The 19,171-nt window shown below is 41.8% G+C and overlaps 1 protein-coding gene across 1 annotated transcript; it reads left to right on the top strand.

Moving 5' to 3' along the window:
- The first annotated feature begins 4,680 nt into the window (after nucleotides 1-4,680).
- On the top strand, nucleotides 4,681-18,014 carry CMTM6 (CKLF like MARVEL transmembrane domain containing 6). The gene is made up of 4 exons (XM_059818510.1): nucleotides 4,681-4,889; nucleotides 10,676-10,852; nucleotides 11,782-11,880; nucleotides 13,323-18,014. Exons 1-4 carry the CDS (start codon nucleotides 4,767-4,769, stop codon nucleotides 13,464-13,466), a joined length of 543 nt encoding a protein of 180 aa, XP_059674493.1. The 5' UTR covers nucleotides 4,681-4,766; the 3' UTR covers nucleotides 13,467-18,014.
- The last annotated feature ends 1,157 nt before the right edge of the window (nucleotides 18,015-19,171 follow it).

The raw sequence follows: 19,171 nt of genomic DNA, 5'->3' as shown, positions 1-19,171 counted from the left end.
GAGGCCAGGATAGGGGGGAAACCATACTAATGACTCATTATAATTTCACTTCTTAAAACAAAGTTGGCAAAATGTCACTTCTGCATATTTAAAGCTTCTAAATGTATTTCTTCCCTAAACCCTGATAGCTGTTTGGTTTGGGTTTTTTAAATTATTCTTTACAAAAAGGCTAAGTACGAACTTGGTCTCTCTACCATGCCTTTTCATTCTATAAGACTAAAGTAACCTGCTTCCTTCCTTAAAGTTCAAATTCTCTTAATGCTGCTGTCACTATCTATCTGCAGCCTGCTCATGCTGTTTGGGGAAAAACAGACTTTAAGTTATCTTTACCACAAAAGGAAAACATCTGAGAATGTGTTTCTGTGTAACCTGATGGCTTTGGCTACTTGTTTCCCTCTGATGAGATCAAGACTACTGGGTTGGTTGCTTTGTCTTCTTGAGTTGTAACACCCCTTACTACTGCTTTGATGAGAGTAGACAATTAAGGAGGGATTTACCAGAACTATCATGCAAAATGAGTCTCTGTGACAGAAGGCCCTTTTCACAAAATGCAGTGCCAGTGAATCCTTCTCCCTGTTCTCCTTCCTTCACCACCAAGTCAGGCACCAAAACTAAATAAGTAATAAATTGGGTAAAACAATGAAGCTAATTTGGCAATGATACTTCTGCATAATCCTCTTGTGCTTTCATGCCCTAAGCTGTAGATGGGTTAGGTTTGTGATGACCCCAATTTTAAAAAGAGTAACAGCATTAATAACTTTTTAATTTTGCTTCTAATCGCTCTTGTGTGCCTTTAGTGTTATTTGGTACAAAGTTTCACTCTAGCACACGAGATTAAGAAAGCCAGGAGGTGATACAAGAACTACAGGGGATGATTTTTATAAAGCACAATTAATACTTTTAAAATGCTGTGCAGTATGAATACTGCAAAAACACTACAAAAAAGAAATAAACCAAATAAATTCCTTCAGACTGTCAGGGCTAGGTCTGTGTAGACAAGGAGCTGATTAGCTTCAAATTAAACTGTTTGGGGAGAATTTTACAAATCTCCTCTTCCTCCTCTCTACCGTGTTCCTACATTGGTTCTTTGAGTATACTGGTTGTAATAAAGATGTTCTGCAGATTTTAAGCTTGAAAATTTTGAGTAAATATATGCTTTATTTCCAGACAGTTCATATTTTTCAGCTGAAAATGGCAGCCTCTGCAATGTACATGTGTCTTTTAGGTTATACGGACTAGCTACCCTAACCTTAAATTTCTAGTGATACATCTGAAATGCAAGTACCAGGCTGTTGGGCTGCAGTCTCTTCTTGGGGAGCAAACTTCATTTGCATAGGACACCTACACCTGCAGAACCGTTGCCTATCGAATACCTCACGGCTTTATGCTTTTCTGTGCCACGCAGACGCATATAGAAAACCACTGACAAGTGTTGGCCTAAGCCTGCATTTGGGAAGTCTGGAGAGTTGAGGGTTTTTTTCTCATGCCATAAGGGATACTCAGAAATAGCTGTTGAAAATGCTAATTCTTCATCCTCAGCTGTTTAGAAATCACTCATGAGTATGTTAGTATGGTGATCGGGGTTTGTGAAGTTCAGTTGCACTACTGAGCCCAAAAATAGAGCCTCAAGAGCTGAAGAAGCTTCAGCACATGCCAACACATTCAAGTCTTTTCTGAGCATTTTGTCGCAGCACTTGGTACATTCCATTTGTTAGCTGGTCCTCCTGTATTTACTTCATGTAATACATGGGGCTAGAGTCATGAACAAAAGCTGTTGAGACGCCTGTGTGGGAACACCAGAACTGAGAACAGGGAGAGAGCTGTGCCTCCGACTGGCTGACTTCAGTGAAGCTCCCCAAACTGTGCAGTAACAATAAACCTCACCACCCTTCAGGTGAAACCGAATCTGGCTCCTTCAGTGGTTTGGGCTTTTAAGCTGCTTTCCCATTTCTCTACTTCCTCCTCCCTCACCCTCCAAGAAGAAAAGGAAAAAAACCCACAGCTGCATTTTATGAACATGGGAAAAGGACAATATTCTTTAGGGACAAGTCAGACCAGCGGAGCCCTGCTGCTGATTCTGAGTTGTGACAGATTTAGGCTTTAGTGTTGTACTGTAACACAGCACAAATCTAGTGCCAAAGAGCCACCGGGGTGTCACTTTATGAAAACAGTGATGCAGCCCTGGCCTGTATCCGCCTTATTGCAGTAGCTGGCATTTACTCAACTGCTTTAAGGAGCTCCAGTCACACTTTTCTGTAAATTATCTCAACATCAGTGGCAAGGAGTGGTAACTGTCCCATACAGCTATACTGTGGACACTGTAATCTCCCCTAATGAGGTGGCTTCTCAACTTAATTGGTATTGCTTTTTGGTCACTATGGTGGGTATCTTTGGAGAAGATGTAATGAGGGAGAAAACTAGGTCACTCATCACTAATCTGCTGCCATACATCTCCCACTCTCTGCCTGGCTGACTGGAGATGTTACCGTAGCTCAGGATCTAACTCCAGGGCTGCTTCTCTGCCTTTAGCTCTGGTCCTGCCATTCCAGCAGAGGCCATAGCCGGGTAAGAAAGACTTCTCTTTTTGGAAAACTCTGTCAGGTGTAGCAGATAAACAGAAGGAAATTAATAGATGTATGTCTGGAATGGGATTTCCATTACATCACAGCCAGCTAATTACAGTTATTTGCATTAAACAAGCTTTTTATTTGTTGTAACTGTTGTTTTGATTTGCATTCCATCTTTAAAGGAAAGATACTGTATTTGAAAGACAGTTCTGATGAAAAGGGTAAAGAACACTTGCAGTTTGTGTGAACAGCAGCATTTGTATGTTTTAACACAATGCTTGAAGTATTTTTAAGCTATCAGGTCTCTATGCTGTTGACCAGTTTTCATTTCTTCTCTGTCATACAATCTTACAGTTCCTGTGGCTTTGCTATTGTTTTGCTTTTCATGCACCTCCTTATAAATAAATAAAGTGGCCTAGATAAGTTAGGCTTTAAATGGCAACATAGCCTTTATAATTCATGCATCATTGATATGTATTTCCTGGAGAAGGCCTGAACAGGAAAAACTCTTAAAGACAGCAGTAACTAGAAAAAGGTTGCCATATATTTTATCTTTTGTAGGCTTGTCTTGTGTTTCTGTGACTCCTTGAAAAGCAGTCTCTCCTCAAGACAGTTGTCTTCAATAGTAAATCTGTGTTCATAATCTAGCAATGCTGCATTAAGGCATTGGTAAAGATTCAAAAGGGAATGACTATAGAATAGTCTTAAAATGCTACCAAACACCTTAAAAGGAGAACTGACAATTGCTTCTATCTCCATTAAGTCCTGTCTCCCTCAGACCACAGCATAGCCTAGTCACACACGTTGTGGCTTTGGAGTTATTCAGCCAGTTTTGAGATATTATCAAGGAAGAAAACAAAACAAAAAGAGAATTTCCTTCAGAAGAGAGATGCCAGCCTCTGTAATGTGATCTTATTTATAATGTACTAATGTAAAAAAAAAAAGGTAATGAAGGCACTGGGGACTCATAAGTGGTAACAGTAAATGTTACTGATGACACCTGCCTACTCAGTCCTGCAGTCTGGGATGCTGCGAGGAGAGCTACATTAGACACATCCCAACCCTAGGCAAAAGCTAGGGCACACCCATGGTGAGACCTTACTTACTTTAGTGGAAACTCCCTTGCCTTGGGAATTACGTGACTTGCCCTACTCACTTGCCTCTCAAGCCAATTCCTGCAGGCGAACGTTGTTTATGGCACGACAAGTCTGTACTGTCCTGCTTGGGGACGCCACATGTTCCCCTGGCTTGTGTTGTCTTACCAGGAGAGGTCACGCTTATGGCCTGCTGGTACACATCCAGCATGGAGCGTGGCCCAACTGCTGTTATCTGGTCCACGCTACTCTGTATGTCCAGTTAACGGTGATCCTTGGCGGAGTTAAAAATAGCACCTACCTCATGGGTCACCGTAGCACACATCCTTCCACTTCATCGTGCGGGTCTGAACGAGAGGCAGTGTCTGAGCAGCCTGCTCTGTTCCCTAAGGACGTATAAAGCTAAGGTTAAGAAAGCAAATCACCATCTTTTCTATCAGTAGATTGTATTTGACTGAATTTAAGCAGGTGAAGTATATCTGAATTTGACTACAAAGGACCGTAATAGTTCTGTGGATAATACATTAATAATATAAAAGTGAACGTAACACACCTTTGCTTACATGCAATGGGCTCGATCTACTCTTATGTAGGCACCAAAAGCTGTAGCTTCTTTTAAAAGTGGATCTAGGCAAAGGTACGGCAGTGTTTTAGCAGGGACTCAGGGATACCAGTGTTTTCTCATTGACAACAAGGAATGTAAGCAGGGAAAGCTTTGGCTTAAAAAATCCTTCTCATGTCGTAACCTCGTGTGACAAGAGGAAAGTAAAGAATCCTGTAAACTCCCCTCACAAAACGGAGAACAGCCCCAGGCCTGAGGCGACCCCCGCGCGACTGCCCCCCGGCACAGACGCCGCCGCCCCCTCACACCGCCCTCGGCAGCCGCGCCCGCCCGCCCGCCGCCGGGGGGAGCGATGGCGCTCGCTACAGGAAGCGCCATTGTCCCGCCGGGGCCAGGCGGGCCGCCGCCGCCGCCTTCGCCTTCCCCTTCCCTTCCCCTGCCCTGCCCTGCCCCTGCCGCCGCCTTCCCCTTCTCCTTCCCCGCCCCTCCCGCCGCCCTTTTGCTTTCGCTTTCCCGCAGCTGGCAGCCGGCGGCGGCGCGGCCATGGAGAACGGCGCCGTCTACAACGAGACCACCGAGCCGCAGGCCAAGCCGCCCCGCCGTCCCTTCGGCTGCACCCTGCGGCACCTGCGGGGATGGCGGCTGCCGACCAAAGCGCTCCAAGCGGTGAGCCCTCTCCCTCCTCTCCCCCACAGCGGGGAGCGGCGGGCGCGGCCGGGGGCGCGGGGCCCGGGCGGCCGTTTGCGGCTGACTGACCGACTGGCCGGGGACCGCCGCCCGCCCCCGCGTCCCCCTCACCCCTGTGGCCGACGACGTGCCGCGCCTTGGGCGGAGCGAGCACCCCCGGCAGAATGGCTGCCTGGGGCGGGGGGGGGAGGCCGAACGTCTCACCGAGGTGGCCGCGCCGGGGTGCGCGGGGCCGAGAGCGGCCGGGCGGCGGCGGCGGCGGCGGGGGGGGTGAGCAGCGGGCGCCGCCGGCTGGGCCCGCTCCCGCTGTGTCACCGACTGTCGCCCGCGTGCTTTACAGGTGCCCCTGTTCGCCAAAAGTGCAGCTTTGGTATAGAAATGAGCGTGTTACGATGGCCTCCGGCTTCAGGGCAACCCCCCGCCGTTTAAAAATGAAACTCTTCACTGGCGAAGTGCAGGTTGGGGAGACGGCCGTACGCTGGCTTCAGGGGAGTTCTTCCTGTGGGTCAGGAAAGGGCTCCGTCCACCAGAAAGCCTGACTTCAGACGTAGCAAAGGCAAAGCCCGCCTTTGCTCTTGGTCGCTAAAGCTGCGCAGACTTTTAACTCAGCTGGGAGGCAGACGTGGTGTCTTACAATACCGTCGTCGCCGCAGATTCAGGTTATTTTATGGTGGGGAAGTAACAGGCTAGTTCCTTTTTCGTGTTCTAGCGACAGGAGCAGGTGCTGACACCTGACGTTTGCGTGCGTTGTGCGACCAAAGTTCAGTGCTGCATGGTTCAGCTGCCTGCTGTCATTATGGTTTAAAATCAGGGGGAAGCCTCACAGGAAACTTCATACTTTCTTCCGAGGGCCACGTTGGATGAAACCAGGAGGTAGAAGCCTTCGGTTGAACCTCAGGGTAGGGCAGTAGAACTGGGAAGGGCTGGCTGCCTCATCAGATCCAGACCTCCCTCTCCCGCCGCCCTCGCAGCCCGTTTGTAAGCTTATCACGCTGTGCTGTCCGTCCTAAAATCGGGGCGCTCGTTTCTCACATGACTCGTGATAGAAAATTGCACCACAAACGTGCAGTGTTGATGGTGGCCTATTGTATGAGACATCACAGTGCATCACTTCATGTTGGGCAGTCCTGTGCCCACCAGGAAATAACAGCCTTATATTCTGCTTGCTTTTTCTTACTTGTAATGTCACTCCTGAACACATTCAGCAGTTGGGCGCCTGATTCAGACTCCTGTTTGTTCTGTGCTCGGTGATGGACTCTTCTGAAACGAGCCAGGGCTACTGTGCTGATAAGGACATGAGGAGCATCGTTCTTAAGTACTGGCAGGGAGGTAGTGAAACCGACAGTGGGAAAGGGTAGCTGACTGTAAATGCGTGTCAGGGTACATTTCCAGCCAGCCAAGTCGCTTTTTAGTCAGATGTCTCATGCTGATGGGAATTGTAGGTGATTTCCAACCTTTTCTCATTACTTCACCATTGCAGAAAAGGGAACATTAGTTTTTAAAACTTTGTCTCGCGCACCGTCAAAAAAACTTTCAACCATAAACATAAGTTTCTTGAGTGCTGGTAAAGGTAACAGTAACACTGCCAAAAATAATGTTTTCCAAGAGTCTTTAAAAAAAAAATCACACCCAAGAGTGCTTTAAACAAATAAATACAATAGGACATAAACTTTCACTTCATCTGTAGATCAATAAAGTAAGATCTGCTGGCTGTTGCTCCCTGACAAGCAGATCATTTATGTAAGAAGTTTCACCAACTAAAATAAACTATTACAGACACAAATTTACTGGTGTACCGAAGTCTTAAACGGTTTACCTGAACAGAGGCATTATTTAAAAAAGCTTTCTATATAGGAAAAAGGAAAATTATGGTTATCCTAAACAGGATGGATAGCTGCTTGATATGCTGCTAAAGAGTTAGCAGTTTATGGCTTGTACCTGTCCCTCAACAAGAGGTGAAAGAAAATGGAATTTTAGTCGTTCACACTCCTAATTTCCAACAGTTTTTCCCCCCCTTTTTGTTTCCCTTTACCAAAATGCACAGATCTTGGAGTTCTTGATCAAAACACTTTAAACAAGCCCCAGAAATTACTGAAGGTGGAAGCCTCAGTATGACCAGTAAGAGAAATGTTCCAGTTTTGGGAAAGTGTTGATTTTTGGAAATGCCAGTGATGGTGATGGACATAAATATCTCTTAGCCTTGTGTTACAATAGTGTTTGTTAGTGGTTATTGGGTTTACACGCTGATAAGCACTCATGTGGACTGCTCAACAAGGTATTGCGCTCAGCTGTCTTCATTATAGAAGTGATCAAGTATTTTACAAAGTACTGTGAAATCACCTGCAGAAAACTGGTTTCTAGACCTTAGAAATGCTTTTCTTCTGATTAATAATGGCATACATTGTAATCTTAGCCTTTTAAAGCTTTTTGGGCAAATGAAATAATGAAAATGTAACTGCCAAAAGGATACTGGGAGGCATGCTTATTGCATAAGTTTCTAGATTTTTTTAATTTTTTTTTTTATATAGGTGGAATGTTTTTGTTAGTCCATGAGTGGTTTAAATTCCTCACAAAGGTAAATGGCATAGTGCATACTGCGCCAAGATTGAGGTAGAACCAAATTCTTATCTAAAGCAGAAATACTTGTCACAACTATTGTTTGACTTCAAGCAAAATGCCCTAACTGGAAAGGAAAATTGTAAATCAGTCTTAAACATCTGCTCTTTTCCTGAGCTGTTCACTTCCTATAGCAGCCCTGATTGTGGAGACTTACAGAACTAATATGCGCACCCATCTGAACTAGAAGATTTTGTGCTGGGAATACCACTGCTGATCATTTTCACAGGCCTGTTGGGAAGTTCATTGATGTTTTATTTTTGTAGCATTCTTTTGTAGCCTTTCACTTATTAAACCCACTTTAGAAACTTGACACTTGCATAGAAACTTCCAACAGTAATGTCAGTATCAATGAATAACTTCTTGGTGGTAAGGAACAGATGAAGGTGTTTAATTTCTGGTGTACGTACGGACAGATTAAGACTAATAGTTTAAAAAAAAAAAAGAGGAAGTTAAAAACTGTGCGTCCAACAATGCCTTTCCCTTTACATCAAGCAGTGCGTGCATGTGACGAGGTGTGGATTTTCCTGCAGGAACCAGCAAGCCTGGTGCCAGCCTGTCTGTATCCCCCTGCACCTCTCTGCAGCCCGTGCATGCTGTCAGCCATGCTGTGACCTACCTGCTGGGTAACCTCTGCCTCCCCACCACCGCTGGCACTGCATCTGCAGCAGTGCAGGGCTCTGGGCAAGAGGGAAGGAAGGTGGTGGCTGCCTGCTCTTGTCTTCGGGCATCACCCTGGGCTTCAGGGAGAAAGAAAGTCTGCCTGGAAGGTTTAGCTCTCAAGAAAAATGAGGAACTACTGAGCTGCCCCTCCTCACTCATTACTGACGGCTCAAACAAAAGCTGTAGTGATACTCTGGGCATCGGCTGCTAGGGATTCTCCATGGGATCGGTGTGGAGAAGGCAGATAAAAAAACAAAAGAGAGGGAGCTTTGGCTGCTTCATGTAAGCCTGTAGAGGTCTGCAGTCATTCCAGGACTAACGCTGATGGACGAAGGTGGATCTCCAGCAGAACAGTTCTTGGGAAACTGAATGAAATGTGGAATCTCCTGGCTTGTTTAAAGCAGCTCAATGCATTTATACTCTATCTAATAGCAGGATGTTACTAAAATGCAGATGATACTATTATGGCTAATAGGAGAAAAACTTCTTGCTGTGTTATATAGCTGTAACTATATAAACTGAAGTTAGGAACTACTCTTTTACTGGTATTTAAAGCTATTCTTTTTTTCTAGTAGGACAACAGAGTAATCCCTTTTGTTTCTCATAGTGATACCAAGAAGCAAGTTAAGAAACCCAAGCAGAACTCTCTGGCAGCTTATAAGTCTGTTGCTGATTTTACTCAAAGTTCTTCAAGCTTTTTTAATGATGTACTTTATTTTGGTATTCAGCTTATTAATAAAAAATTGAATATTGACTTGGACAAGTCCCACATAGGACTCCACTTGGTAAATCTCATTTATTTTACACTGAACTCTTTATAGCTACTCTTTGAGTGGGATTTTTTTCTACTTGTTTGTACAGTCAGCGGAGAGGGTTTTTTCAGTTATTTAGATCACATTATGGTTATCTGGGCTTATAAATTCCCTTAAGGGCAGGTTTATTTCCTTTCTGTTTTGTTTCATCCCAGGTGAAAGTGATGGCATTTAGTTTTCAGTGCTGATAAAAAGAGCTAGAACTATACATGAAAACATATCTCACACTTTAGCTGACCTTGTGAAAAACGTGAGATTGAAAGTCATCGGACACAGCTGTAAGCAAATCTTTTGAAACCTTAAAAATTGGAAATTCAGAGTTCAAAACATTTCTCAGCCAGCCATTGTAGTCACTGTTTTAGGTGCAAGGGCTGCTGAGAAGTTTGCCTTGCCAGCCGCTGCGGGAGAGAAGGGAAGTATGTGGAGGCCTGATAGTAGTAATACTGCAGTTCCCAGCTCAGGTTCTTTCCCTTTCTGAGACCATGTTTACTTTATGTGATTGCCAGATATTCAAAACATGATGCTTTGGAGTGCCCTTCTGAGGTCTGGCATAGTGGGGGGAATTTACAGTTCCCACGTGCTAAATTGCTGTTCTTATTTTTACTGCCAGAAAACTGAAACTGAAGGCTGGTGGTTGTTTTCCAAGAATAAGGTGCAGATGAAGCATCTGCAGTTGCTAATAACTGGAAAATAACAATTCTGAATTTTAGAATTTGGTTTGTTTTTTGGTTTGTTTTGTTTTTTTAAAGAACTGCCAACCTCGTTATTGCCCATATAAGCTTATTAAAAACTGAGTCTGATTCCTATTAATTTTTTTTTTTTTTTAATTTGGTGAACTCCTTACTACAAGGATCTATAATCCCGTGTCAACTTTATGGGATGAAGGAAACTAGCAAGAAATGGCCAAAGAGAGCATTTAAAGAAAGCGATATTCTTTCTTGTACAATAAAACAGTAGAAAATCCAGCAGCAGATGTATGGTGAATGTACAGGAATTAACTCATGTTCTTTCCTCAAAACATACTGTGGCAGGAAGATGAACATAAGCTTCTGCATAGATTAAACACTGTCCAACATAACTTTAAACTATGTTCAAGCTTTGGTTCCTATGAGTACAGCTGAGCTTCTGTTGTTACTGGGTCATAAGCACGTGAGCTATTAGCTACACGCACTTTCTCTGAAGTTTTATCAAGACAGGTAACGTTGGCTGTAAATTTTCAGGGAGGTAGCCGACCGTGTTGATGCCGTCCAATTTCCTCCTTCACCGTGAACCCAAATGCATGTAAAATTAAGTTCAGTTGCAAGTAGTAGGCAATAGCATTTTTGCTCGTTCTGAGCAGCATGTGTGCTCGCCACACTGCCTGCCTCATCTGCTTCCAACTGGCAACTGCACAAAACCACAAACTGGGAATCTTGACTGTCTAATCAAGAAGCGTGTATTTGACAGTGTGTTCTCAGCTTACCTGAGTGTAGTTTATTGACCAACTTTAACAGCAAGTGTAAACCGTGTCACTATATAATTATTTCTGCCTGTAAGAAAACAGTGCAGAATTTTACCGGCTTCTTTGTAGATTGAGGATTTTCCTTACAGCCGTCTTTATTAACGTTCATATCAGAGACGTCTGTTTGCTGAAGATGCTAAAGACTTGATCCAACTCAAGCACGTTGTTTGCAGATTCTCTCTCTTCTGGCTGTTATTTGTGAAGAAATTGTGGAGGATTGTATCGAGTGCGGCGGACTTTACTTCTTTGAATTCACAAGCTGCAGTGCCTTTCTTTTGAGCCTCCTGATCCTGTGTGTGTATTGCACTGTTATATATGAAACATTTGGGGAAGATAAAGTACAGAGAGTGGTAAGGAAATTTTTTTTTTAAAACAAACCATTTCATGTAAGTGCTTAAAAACTACTGTGGAGTAAAATGGCTATGCAGAATGAATCTCCTTTTTTTCTCTATTTAAAGGGTAGATTAAAGTAGCTTATAGTTAAAAAATGAGTCAACTTTTAGAGTCCCTTTTATATAGACAACTTTTCCAAAATTGTCATGTTGGTTACCTGCAGGATTTTAGGACTTGTGTGAAAGTCTTTCACGCAGACTAATACTACTGCGTAGTCATTGCATATATGTATGCATACAGAACACAGTTTACTGTCAGCATGATACTTGTAACTTGCCTGTTCACCTATCTATTTTCCTACTGGGTGTAGCCTACCTCATTTTTGGTAATAATCATACACAAGTTAACTGTTAACAATAACAGTTTTTGCTTTTACATTTCAGAAGATAAAGCAGTGGCACAAAGTTGCTCTGTAAAGTCCCTAAGAATATTATAGTGTTTTATGAGCATTCCTTCCTATTTGTCTTCAGAGCAAACAGTAGGGTGTTTTTTCTGTGAAGGTACAGATAAGGGAGTGTAGCAAGAGATTTGAATGAGTACATTTACTTCCAGGTTTCTGGTTTCCTAGATGTTTTACCTAGGGAATAATGCTAGCATGGTTGACCTGAGCCTGAATTTGATTATGAAAGAAATTAGATGAAATTAATGAAATACTTAAAGACGACAAAAACAGGGGAGTATGTAATGCAGACTCTTTTAAATAGTTGATAATGTTGAATGTTGTTTGGAATATAGCTGTAAAATATATTTTCTGAAGCTCCCATTAGCATCAAAGTTTCAAAGCATAAATTCACTGGCAGACTAACTCAGCTGCTGTTATGATGCTTGTTCTTTTTCAGGTATTATATCTACAATTCTATAACATTCATTTTTTTTATATTTGCAGAATTTTTGGGCCATGCCAGCCATAGGTGTCTGGTTTCTGTTAGCGTCAATAGTGCTTGCTGCAACCAGCTCTGGATATGCTGTTGAAAAAGCTGCATATGTAAGTCTTAAAATCGCATAATTTACTTTGTCTTGTAAGTTAATTTCTCTGCCCTCTAAACCTCACTCAGTTTGCAGGGAAGACACTGGGCAGGGAACAGAATTCAGTGCATCGCAACGTTTTAGGAGGAATTAGCTATTTCAGACCTTCCATAAACTTACCATAGGAAATCCAAAGAGCAGGCATTCCGCAGGTTTGCTGGAAAGCTCTGCATGCACTTGCAGTTCCCCAGTGTTTGCAGCTTGCTTCTGGGCTCCTCACACTTCACTGCCTTCGCTCCGTATTATTCCCTGTCACCTGTCACTGTTTTGATGTTGCCATCTCTCACAGCTTCCCCAGTTCTCTGATACCCTACCTCTGAAATGCGTACTTTTTTCCTCAATTCCTTTCATAATGCTACCCCCTCAAGTAGTCAGCAAGAAGCCATGTCTTTTGCCAGGCGTTATAAAGCAGATGTGGAGAACGCTGACTTGCAAAGGCTGCAATAAGAGCAGTAGTTTCCTCAGTTGCAGAAGTAGGTAGAAGAGCAACAGGGCATGCATTTCCCAGGGAACACTGAAGAGGCTTTGGGATGCTGTAGATGTCGTAATTGCTCACTCATGTAGCACTTCTTTTGAATAACCTTGGAATTGTGAATATGTGAGTTTAAAAGATCAAATTTTGATTTTATTCTTGAATGAGAAAAAATGAGTTAGAAAAGAAGCCTGTTCCACACACTTTTGTATAGTCACCTTCTGTGATGTTGATAATATTCAGACCTAATGGTTTGAGTATAAAGTCTTTCAGGTTTTTTTTCTGGTGCTGGAAAAACAAAAACTGTTGTGATTTAAGACTTAACTAGTGTCAAATTGCTTTGGGGCAAACCAGTTGTGTAAAATTTAGGTGAAAGTTAGAATAATGCATGTGTTTGAAAGAAGCTGTTGAAACTAACCTTCTCCTTACCACTATCTTGCCATGACTAATAATGAAATGTCCTTAACAAAATGTCATTTCATTCCCCCTTGCTGACCCAGTAAGGGCTTGCTTAGGCTCTGCAGATCTTATCTCCCTTCATCTTCCATGTGTTACTCTTCTTCACTTAGTCCCTTGAATCAACAGCCATCTCTTGGATAAATAATCTGCTATACCACCAATGCCATGCTTCTTTAATAACTAATTTTTGCAATAAAATGAATATACTTTTACTATTAAGGGCCGTTTAGAATATATTGTACGGTTCAAGCTTGATTAAGAGAATGAGAACTGTAAAAACTTTTGCATTAAATGTGCTAGAATTATGATTTTTGATCTGTTTCTAATTTAGATGGAACCACCGATTTAAGGAGGACTGTAATCTTAATATATAAGCATTATTAACATACGCAAACAGTCCAGCAAATCTCTCCAAACAATGTTAGAATATTTGTACATTTTAAAATCACGTATTCCTTTCACTTTCACAGGTGTCTGGATTTCTTGCAAGTGGTGCGTTTTCAGCTGAAAGCATTATAGAGTATTTTCACAGTCGGAAGCAAAATGTCGGCGGACGCTCTGAAAATCCTGGCAACACTCAGAGTGCCACAGAAAATCAGCCACTGAATAAATAAAGCTAACTTTCTGGAATTATTTGTTTTGAATGGAGCAAACTAAAATGAACTTTCAGTGCGCTGTAGGTAACAACTTCTGTCTCTTCCTTCTAATCAATTTTGTACGCATTGCTCATCACAAATTTTTATAGATCCTTAGGTCAAGTAATGGCATCTTGAGCATCATGTTCTAAGGTAACTGGTCCTGCTTAATAACTGGTCCTGCCAGGTGACATACACTAAAAAAACTTGTGTCTAAATAGAATAACTTAAGGACAACAGCATGCTGGTTTGATTTTGACAGAGGTGACTAATAAAGGTTAATGTGTGATGTCTAAATTCTGAGCTATACCCTAAAGATAGTTTCTGTATAAATGGACCAGATGCTTCTGTTACAAGTTATAAATTAGTACAGCAGAATTCATTCTTGTACTTACTGGTCAACCTGTGAATGTAAAAGGGATTCCTAATTGGAGCCTTGCAGAAATGCTTATCCTTACGTAAGGGCTTTTGGTTTGTTTTTACTATTCATACGTTTCAGTTCTGTCTGTGGTGATCAGTTTAATGAAATAGCGAGTGTAGGGGTTTTATGGGGAGGGTAGTTAACAGTATATTAAGGAGACAGTTTTGCACTCCATGATTGTCAAAGTTTGGACTTGTATGCCAGAATTGTCTTTCAGATTGTTTTGAAACCTATAAAAGTTACAGAAAGAAACTTGAAAAGCCAGCTGTGAGAGGGAAAAAAGATGAAGAATAAGTATTTTAACGAAGTAACCCCAAAAGTAGCAATCTCAACATCAACAGGAAAAGCATTACACCATGGTGGTACTATTCTAGTGAATATTACTTGCAAGGTTAATACCATATGCAGCTTGTTTATGCATAGTGAACAGTAAGTTTTGCCAGAATGATTACAGACCCCACCATTTTCTTTATTATAAATATGGCACTAGCTTGAGACTTCTTGCTACTGACTAGGTCAGTTGGTAAACAAGTAAATAAGCACTGTACCCTTGATTTGTCTTAAAAGCGGCAGGCTGTAGGACTGCCAGAAACACTACTGATGCAACACGTATCAGACAAGTAATGGATGTATCAGACCAGGTGCTGATGGCCGTAAAAGAAATGAAGTGGTGAAAAGGCATTTTTCAGATGTCTGAGGTAGACGCAAGACTGCTAGACCTCACTTAAGAGGGAGAGCCTTCAAAAGTAGGGCAAATTGCTGTAATCCCGGAGATGTTCCAAAATACCAAAGCAAATGAGAAAAAGCTGATTATGCAAAAACAATTCTTGTTTGAGTGCTCGTGACATTTGCCTTGTCTTCCACACATTAACTCCATTTCATCAACAAATTTATAGTCGTGTAACCTGTTGTGGCAGCATTGAGAAAAAGCCCTCCAGAAATTGGCTAAGCAAGCTGTATTTGGAAAAGGATGGGGAAGCTGTTCTAAGACAAAGGACTGTAAAAGAAGGTCAAAGTTTTTTTCCAGTACTGCCACTTTCTGATGAATGTGAGTTTGTGATGTTCTCTCTCCAAGGTCTGAGACTTAAGCCTAACACTACACTTTGCTTGGAAGATGTAAAATTTTGACAGGTGGTATGAAGCATCAAGTTTAAGCTGCAGCTTGGTTTCAGAGCCATGCATAAAATACATGCTTTCCTTCATAGAATTTCCTGTTTTCTGAAGAAGAAATGCTCTTTGGACTGGCTTTTTTTTTTCCTTCTATTTATTAGTGTCCATTTGCACTAAAACGTGATCTCATTCTAGGTGTACAGAGCTTGCTGTAGCTGTCTCTGAAAACTGGGTAGATTAGAGATGTTTTTTTTACAAGCAGTGTTACTGGTGATAACGAAACTTGCCATGAGAAATATCTCTGCTATGATTTGCGGTGTCTTACTTTGGAGATTGTGTCCATATCTATGATTAACATTCTAAGGTGGTTTTTTTTCTTTTTTTTATTGGCCAGGATTATACTGAATTTGTTTTCACATCAGAATGTCTGTAGCCTCTGAATCTTGATCTATAATTAAAAGCTGTAAATATAGTGTAAGAGTAGCACTGTGCTGCTGATATTTATTAAGCCATGCAGCACCATGACAGGACTTTTTATCTTGAGGTATTTTTTCCTGTAATTTTTCTCAGCTTGAAAATACGTGAATAGAGGTCTGGGTTTTGGTTGCTTTTTCTATACTTTTCCCCACCTAAGTGCTTTGTTACTGGTGTCCATTCCTCAATTGGAGATACTGGTACTGAAAGGGATCTGTAAAGTCATCTGTCTGCGTTGGCCTTCCTATCTGTGGTATCTACTGCTGATACTTCACAGAGAAACTGAAATACAGAGCAAATCATTGTTATGCAAAGGTGCCACAAGGGGTTGATGTCAGAAGAAGTGACTGACTGAGATCTCCTGACCCCCATGATCTGACCATTAGGCCTTTTGAAACAAATACTGCCAACCTTTGCAGAAAGGTTTGACGGATTCTCCTACTGCAAACATGCTGGCATCCCTGGCATGTTTCAGGTTGTTAGAGTGAGGGGGTTTTGGCATGTTTTTTGTTTTCATTTTAGCTGTTCCAGGTAGATAGTTTATATCCATTCTCTCACCAACTGGCTGATCCATGTATAGATTTGAGGATCAGATTCCATCTCTGACTGAAAGGGATGCAAGCGTTGCCATCAGCTAATGAGAGCGACGAACGGTAGTCTTTGGGGAAACTGGTTAGTTGTTTGCCCATATGTCACCAAAGTTTACTAACAGGAGAAGTCCTGCTATTCTTTAAAACAATACATAGTGTTCCATCCCACTTACTGTCTAGCTGGCATTAATCTGTCACATAGTAGTTAAATACTACGAGCAGACGAGCCACATATTTGTTATAGGTTTAAGGCAATTGCTGAATTGTTGCTTCCAAACCAGTTGTTGGCTAACAAAGCAGTTTCTGCAAGGTGGTACTAGTAATCTTAGGTTTATAAGTATGAGGTGTTCTTTTTGTTCCTTTTTAAAATAGCTGAGAAGCAGGTTTTCTAGTGCGTATGCTGTTCTCCGCTTCTGCGAGGTCATTTCCTTAGCTGTTTTATCAGCTTCCTAAGATAAAGGGGCAGGTGTGTGTCCTTCCTAGCTCCTCTGCCCTCCCAGGCTAGGTGGGGGAGAGACTTCCTTACTGCCATGGCTGAGCAGATTGGTCTCCTGCAGTCTTGAAATACCCCCTTTGATGCTTCTGGTGTCAGATCCACGCTTTGAGTGTCTGTCTTTTAATTAGACTGATTCCAGAGAATGGCATTGGAGCTGGATTAAACATCTGGTTTTGCAGGAGCTCTGCGCATGTGGCTGGATGTCTCTTACCCCTCCCGTGCTCTGTCAGCAAAGCGGTTTGCTTGTTTCCCAGCCTGCTTCTGATGAAATCAGCCTTCTTTATTTAAACCAGCTATTTACATTGCTTACATTAAGGTGGCTGATTTTGACTGAAGTGGATTAGGAATTGTTCAGGAGAGTGGTGAGAGCTCTGGCAGAAGTGCCGTTAAAAGCAACTGTCTTAAATTTCTTCTGTTTGCAAAGTAACCATCTCTGTACAATCTTAACTGGTCGTAAAACCTGTGGAAGAAAGCAACTGGCTCAGTACATGTACCTGGGGATTGTCTTCTCCCTTCTTTACCACAGTGCTTGGCAGTGGTGTTGCAAGCCTGCTCAGACGCATTAAAAGCTTTCGTCTTTTTCAGTTGAGCCCATCCAAAAATATGTAAAGGCTCTGCACCCACTTTCAGGCTTTGTTTACAGTGCCTTGAGAATCAGTGCAGAGGATTCTCCAGGACATGTGAGGACTCGTTAAGTGGCTGGACTGTGAGTTTCTCCTCTGAAAATCCCCAAGTGCATTACATAGATTGTGAATGTTAATTTTTGTGTTTGGCGTTTAGCCCACATTAAAATCACAATGCTACCAGTGCCCTTTGCGTTCTAAATACATGAAGGAATTGTGCCTTACTGCTTGCACTCTGTGCTTAAAAATAGCAGGGAAGGCTCGTGGTCTGTTACAGTTGAACTCTGCCTTTGCACCCTCCAACTAGAAAAAGCAGTGAGCTGTCTCACACAGTTCTCGGAGCTCTGCACAAGATGTTTTTGCATGAGGGCCATCATGGTGATCCTTGTTTGAATTTTGTGCAATAAAAATACCAAGCTTTCTACACTGAAGGGAAATAAATACTTTGTGAAATTTTTGAAAGGTTATATAAAATTGTAACGAATCAAGATGCTGGTAGTGCCGTTAAGATGGAAATTCATCTTTGTTTTAGTCTATTGCTGTAAACGTAAGGAGATCTCTAGATACTAGATTTTATGCTGTTCAGAACTATCGCTTTTAATACCTTTGAAAATTTAAGTGACTTAATGATTATTAAATCAGGATGATAATACAATAGTTTTATATATGTAAAATTTTTACACAGTTTTCTTGCCAGTGTTGCCTTGAATTTCCAGTTAAATAATTTTGAAATGCTTAAATATTTTTTCCCTTTTAAACCTGTGGTCTTCTTTAATGTATTATGCTTTTTTGATCCTAAGAACTTTCTAAAATATTTTGTAATAATTTTTAAAATAAAATATTAGTAAATAAGTGTTTCTCATTTTTGCTGCTATAATTTGGTGTCACTGTGTAGTTCTCCCAGAGCCAGCCTTAGGAAATAACATCATTCTTTGTTCCTGGTTTGGAGGAAAGAGCTTGCATTGTGTTTGCCTGTTACTGGGGAAGAGGGTCCAACTTGCAAAGCTGGATATTCTCGCTGCAAATTTCTAGGAGGCAAGGTCTGATAAGGTCAGTATTGCCTCTTGCCACAGGGTCCAACCAAACTAGTTTGGAATAGCCTTTACACCTACCATGGTCTATATGTTACTGTGACAAGCATAATTCAAGTGCTGCTTTCCTATTGTCTTGATTACTTGGAGCTGAAAAAAATAAAGTAGCAGACTTGTTAAAGGAAGGAGCACAAACTAGCTAAAAGTGTTAAGATCAAGTAACAACTTCTGGTGTAGAAAAATACAGGTGACCGAGTTACTTGGTTGAGGGGGAGCTGCTGGATCCTTTAAAAATGTTTGTCTGATTGTCAGTGGTAGGGGGCGAGGAAAAGGAAATAAACCTGCATGCTTTCTGGCGGGGTAGCTTTTTTGTTTCATAATCCTACAGATTGCTTATTACCTGGTGGTCATCTTGTAAACAGGAGGAGAATCGCACTTTCTTCATTGTCAGCACTGAAATTGGAATGCCATGGTGTATTTTTCTTTATATTGTAACATTAAAGGTGAAATTGTCTCTTTGATGAAGTTCCAGAGATGAGTGTAAACATGAGGATTCATAAGGGAGAAAGGTCTTTAATGCTTTTAATTACATTTGAAAACTAGATGCAAGAAAACAATCGAGGCAAAATGTTGTATTAAAACTCAGAAGTCCTAAGAAAGATTAATGAAGATTTAATAATTTGGAGCATGACCACACAGTTTAAGCCCTATTATTGCTAGAATCGTGACAACACCTTTCTCAGGAGCATAATCCAAGTTATCTTACTTGTAAATTCTCAGAATAGCACAGCAGGCCAGAATATAGGCTGGTAGTCTGCAGCTGTCCTTTGTGGGTGCACAGGCACCACCTCACTGCTGTCTGTGCATCCATTGTTCAAGGTACGTACGTGTTTCCTTGCTTTCGGGTGGGCTTTCTCCTTACAGCAAGGAGCACATCCA

Source organism: Gavia stellata, chromosome 6 (genome assembly GCF_030936135.1).
Source record: "Gavia stellata isolate bGavSte3 chromosome 6, bGavSte3.hap2, whole genome shotgun sequence".
Taxonomy (NCBI): Eukaryota; Metazoa; Chordata; class Aves; order Gaviiformes; family Gaviidae; genus Gavia; species Gavia stellata.
This window is presented reverse-complemented; position numbering and strand designations above follow the sequence as displayed.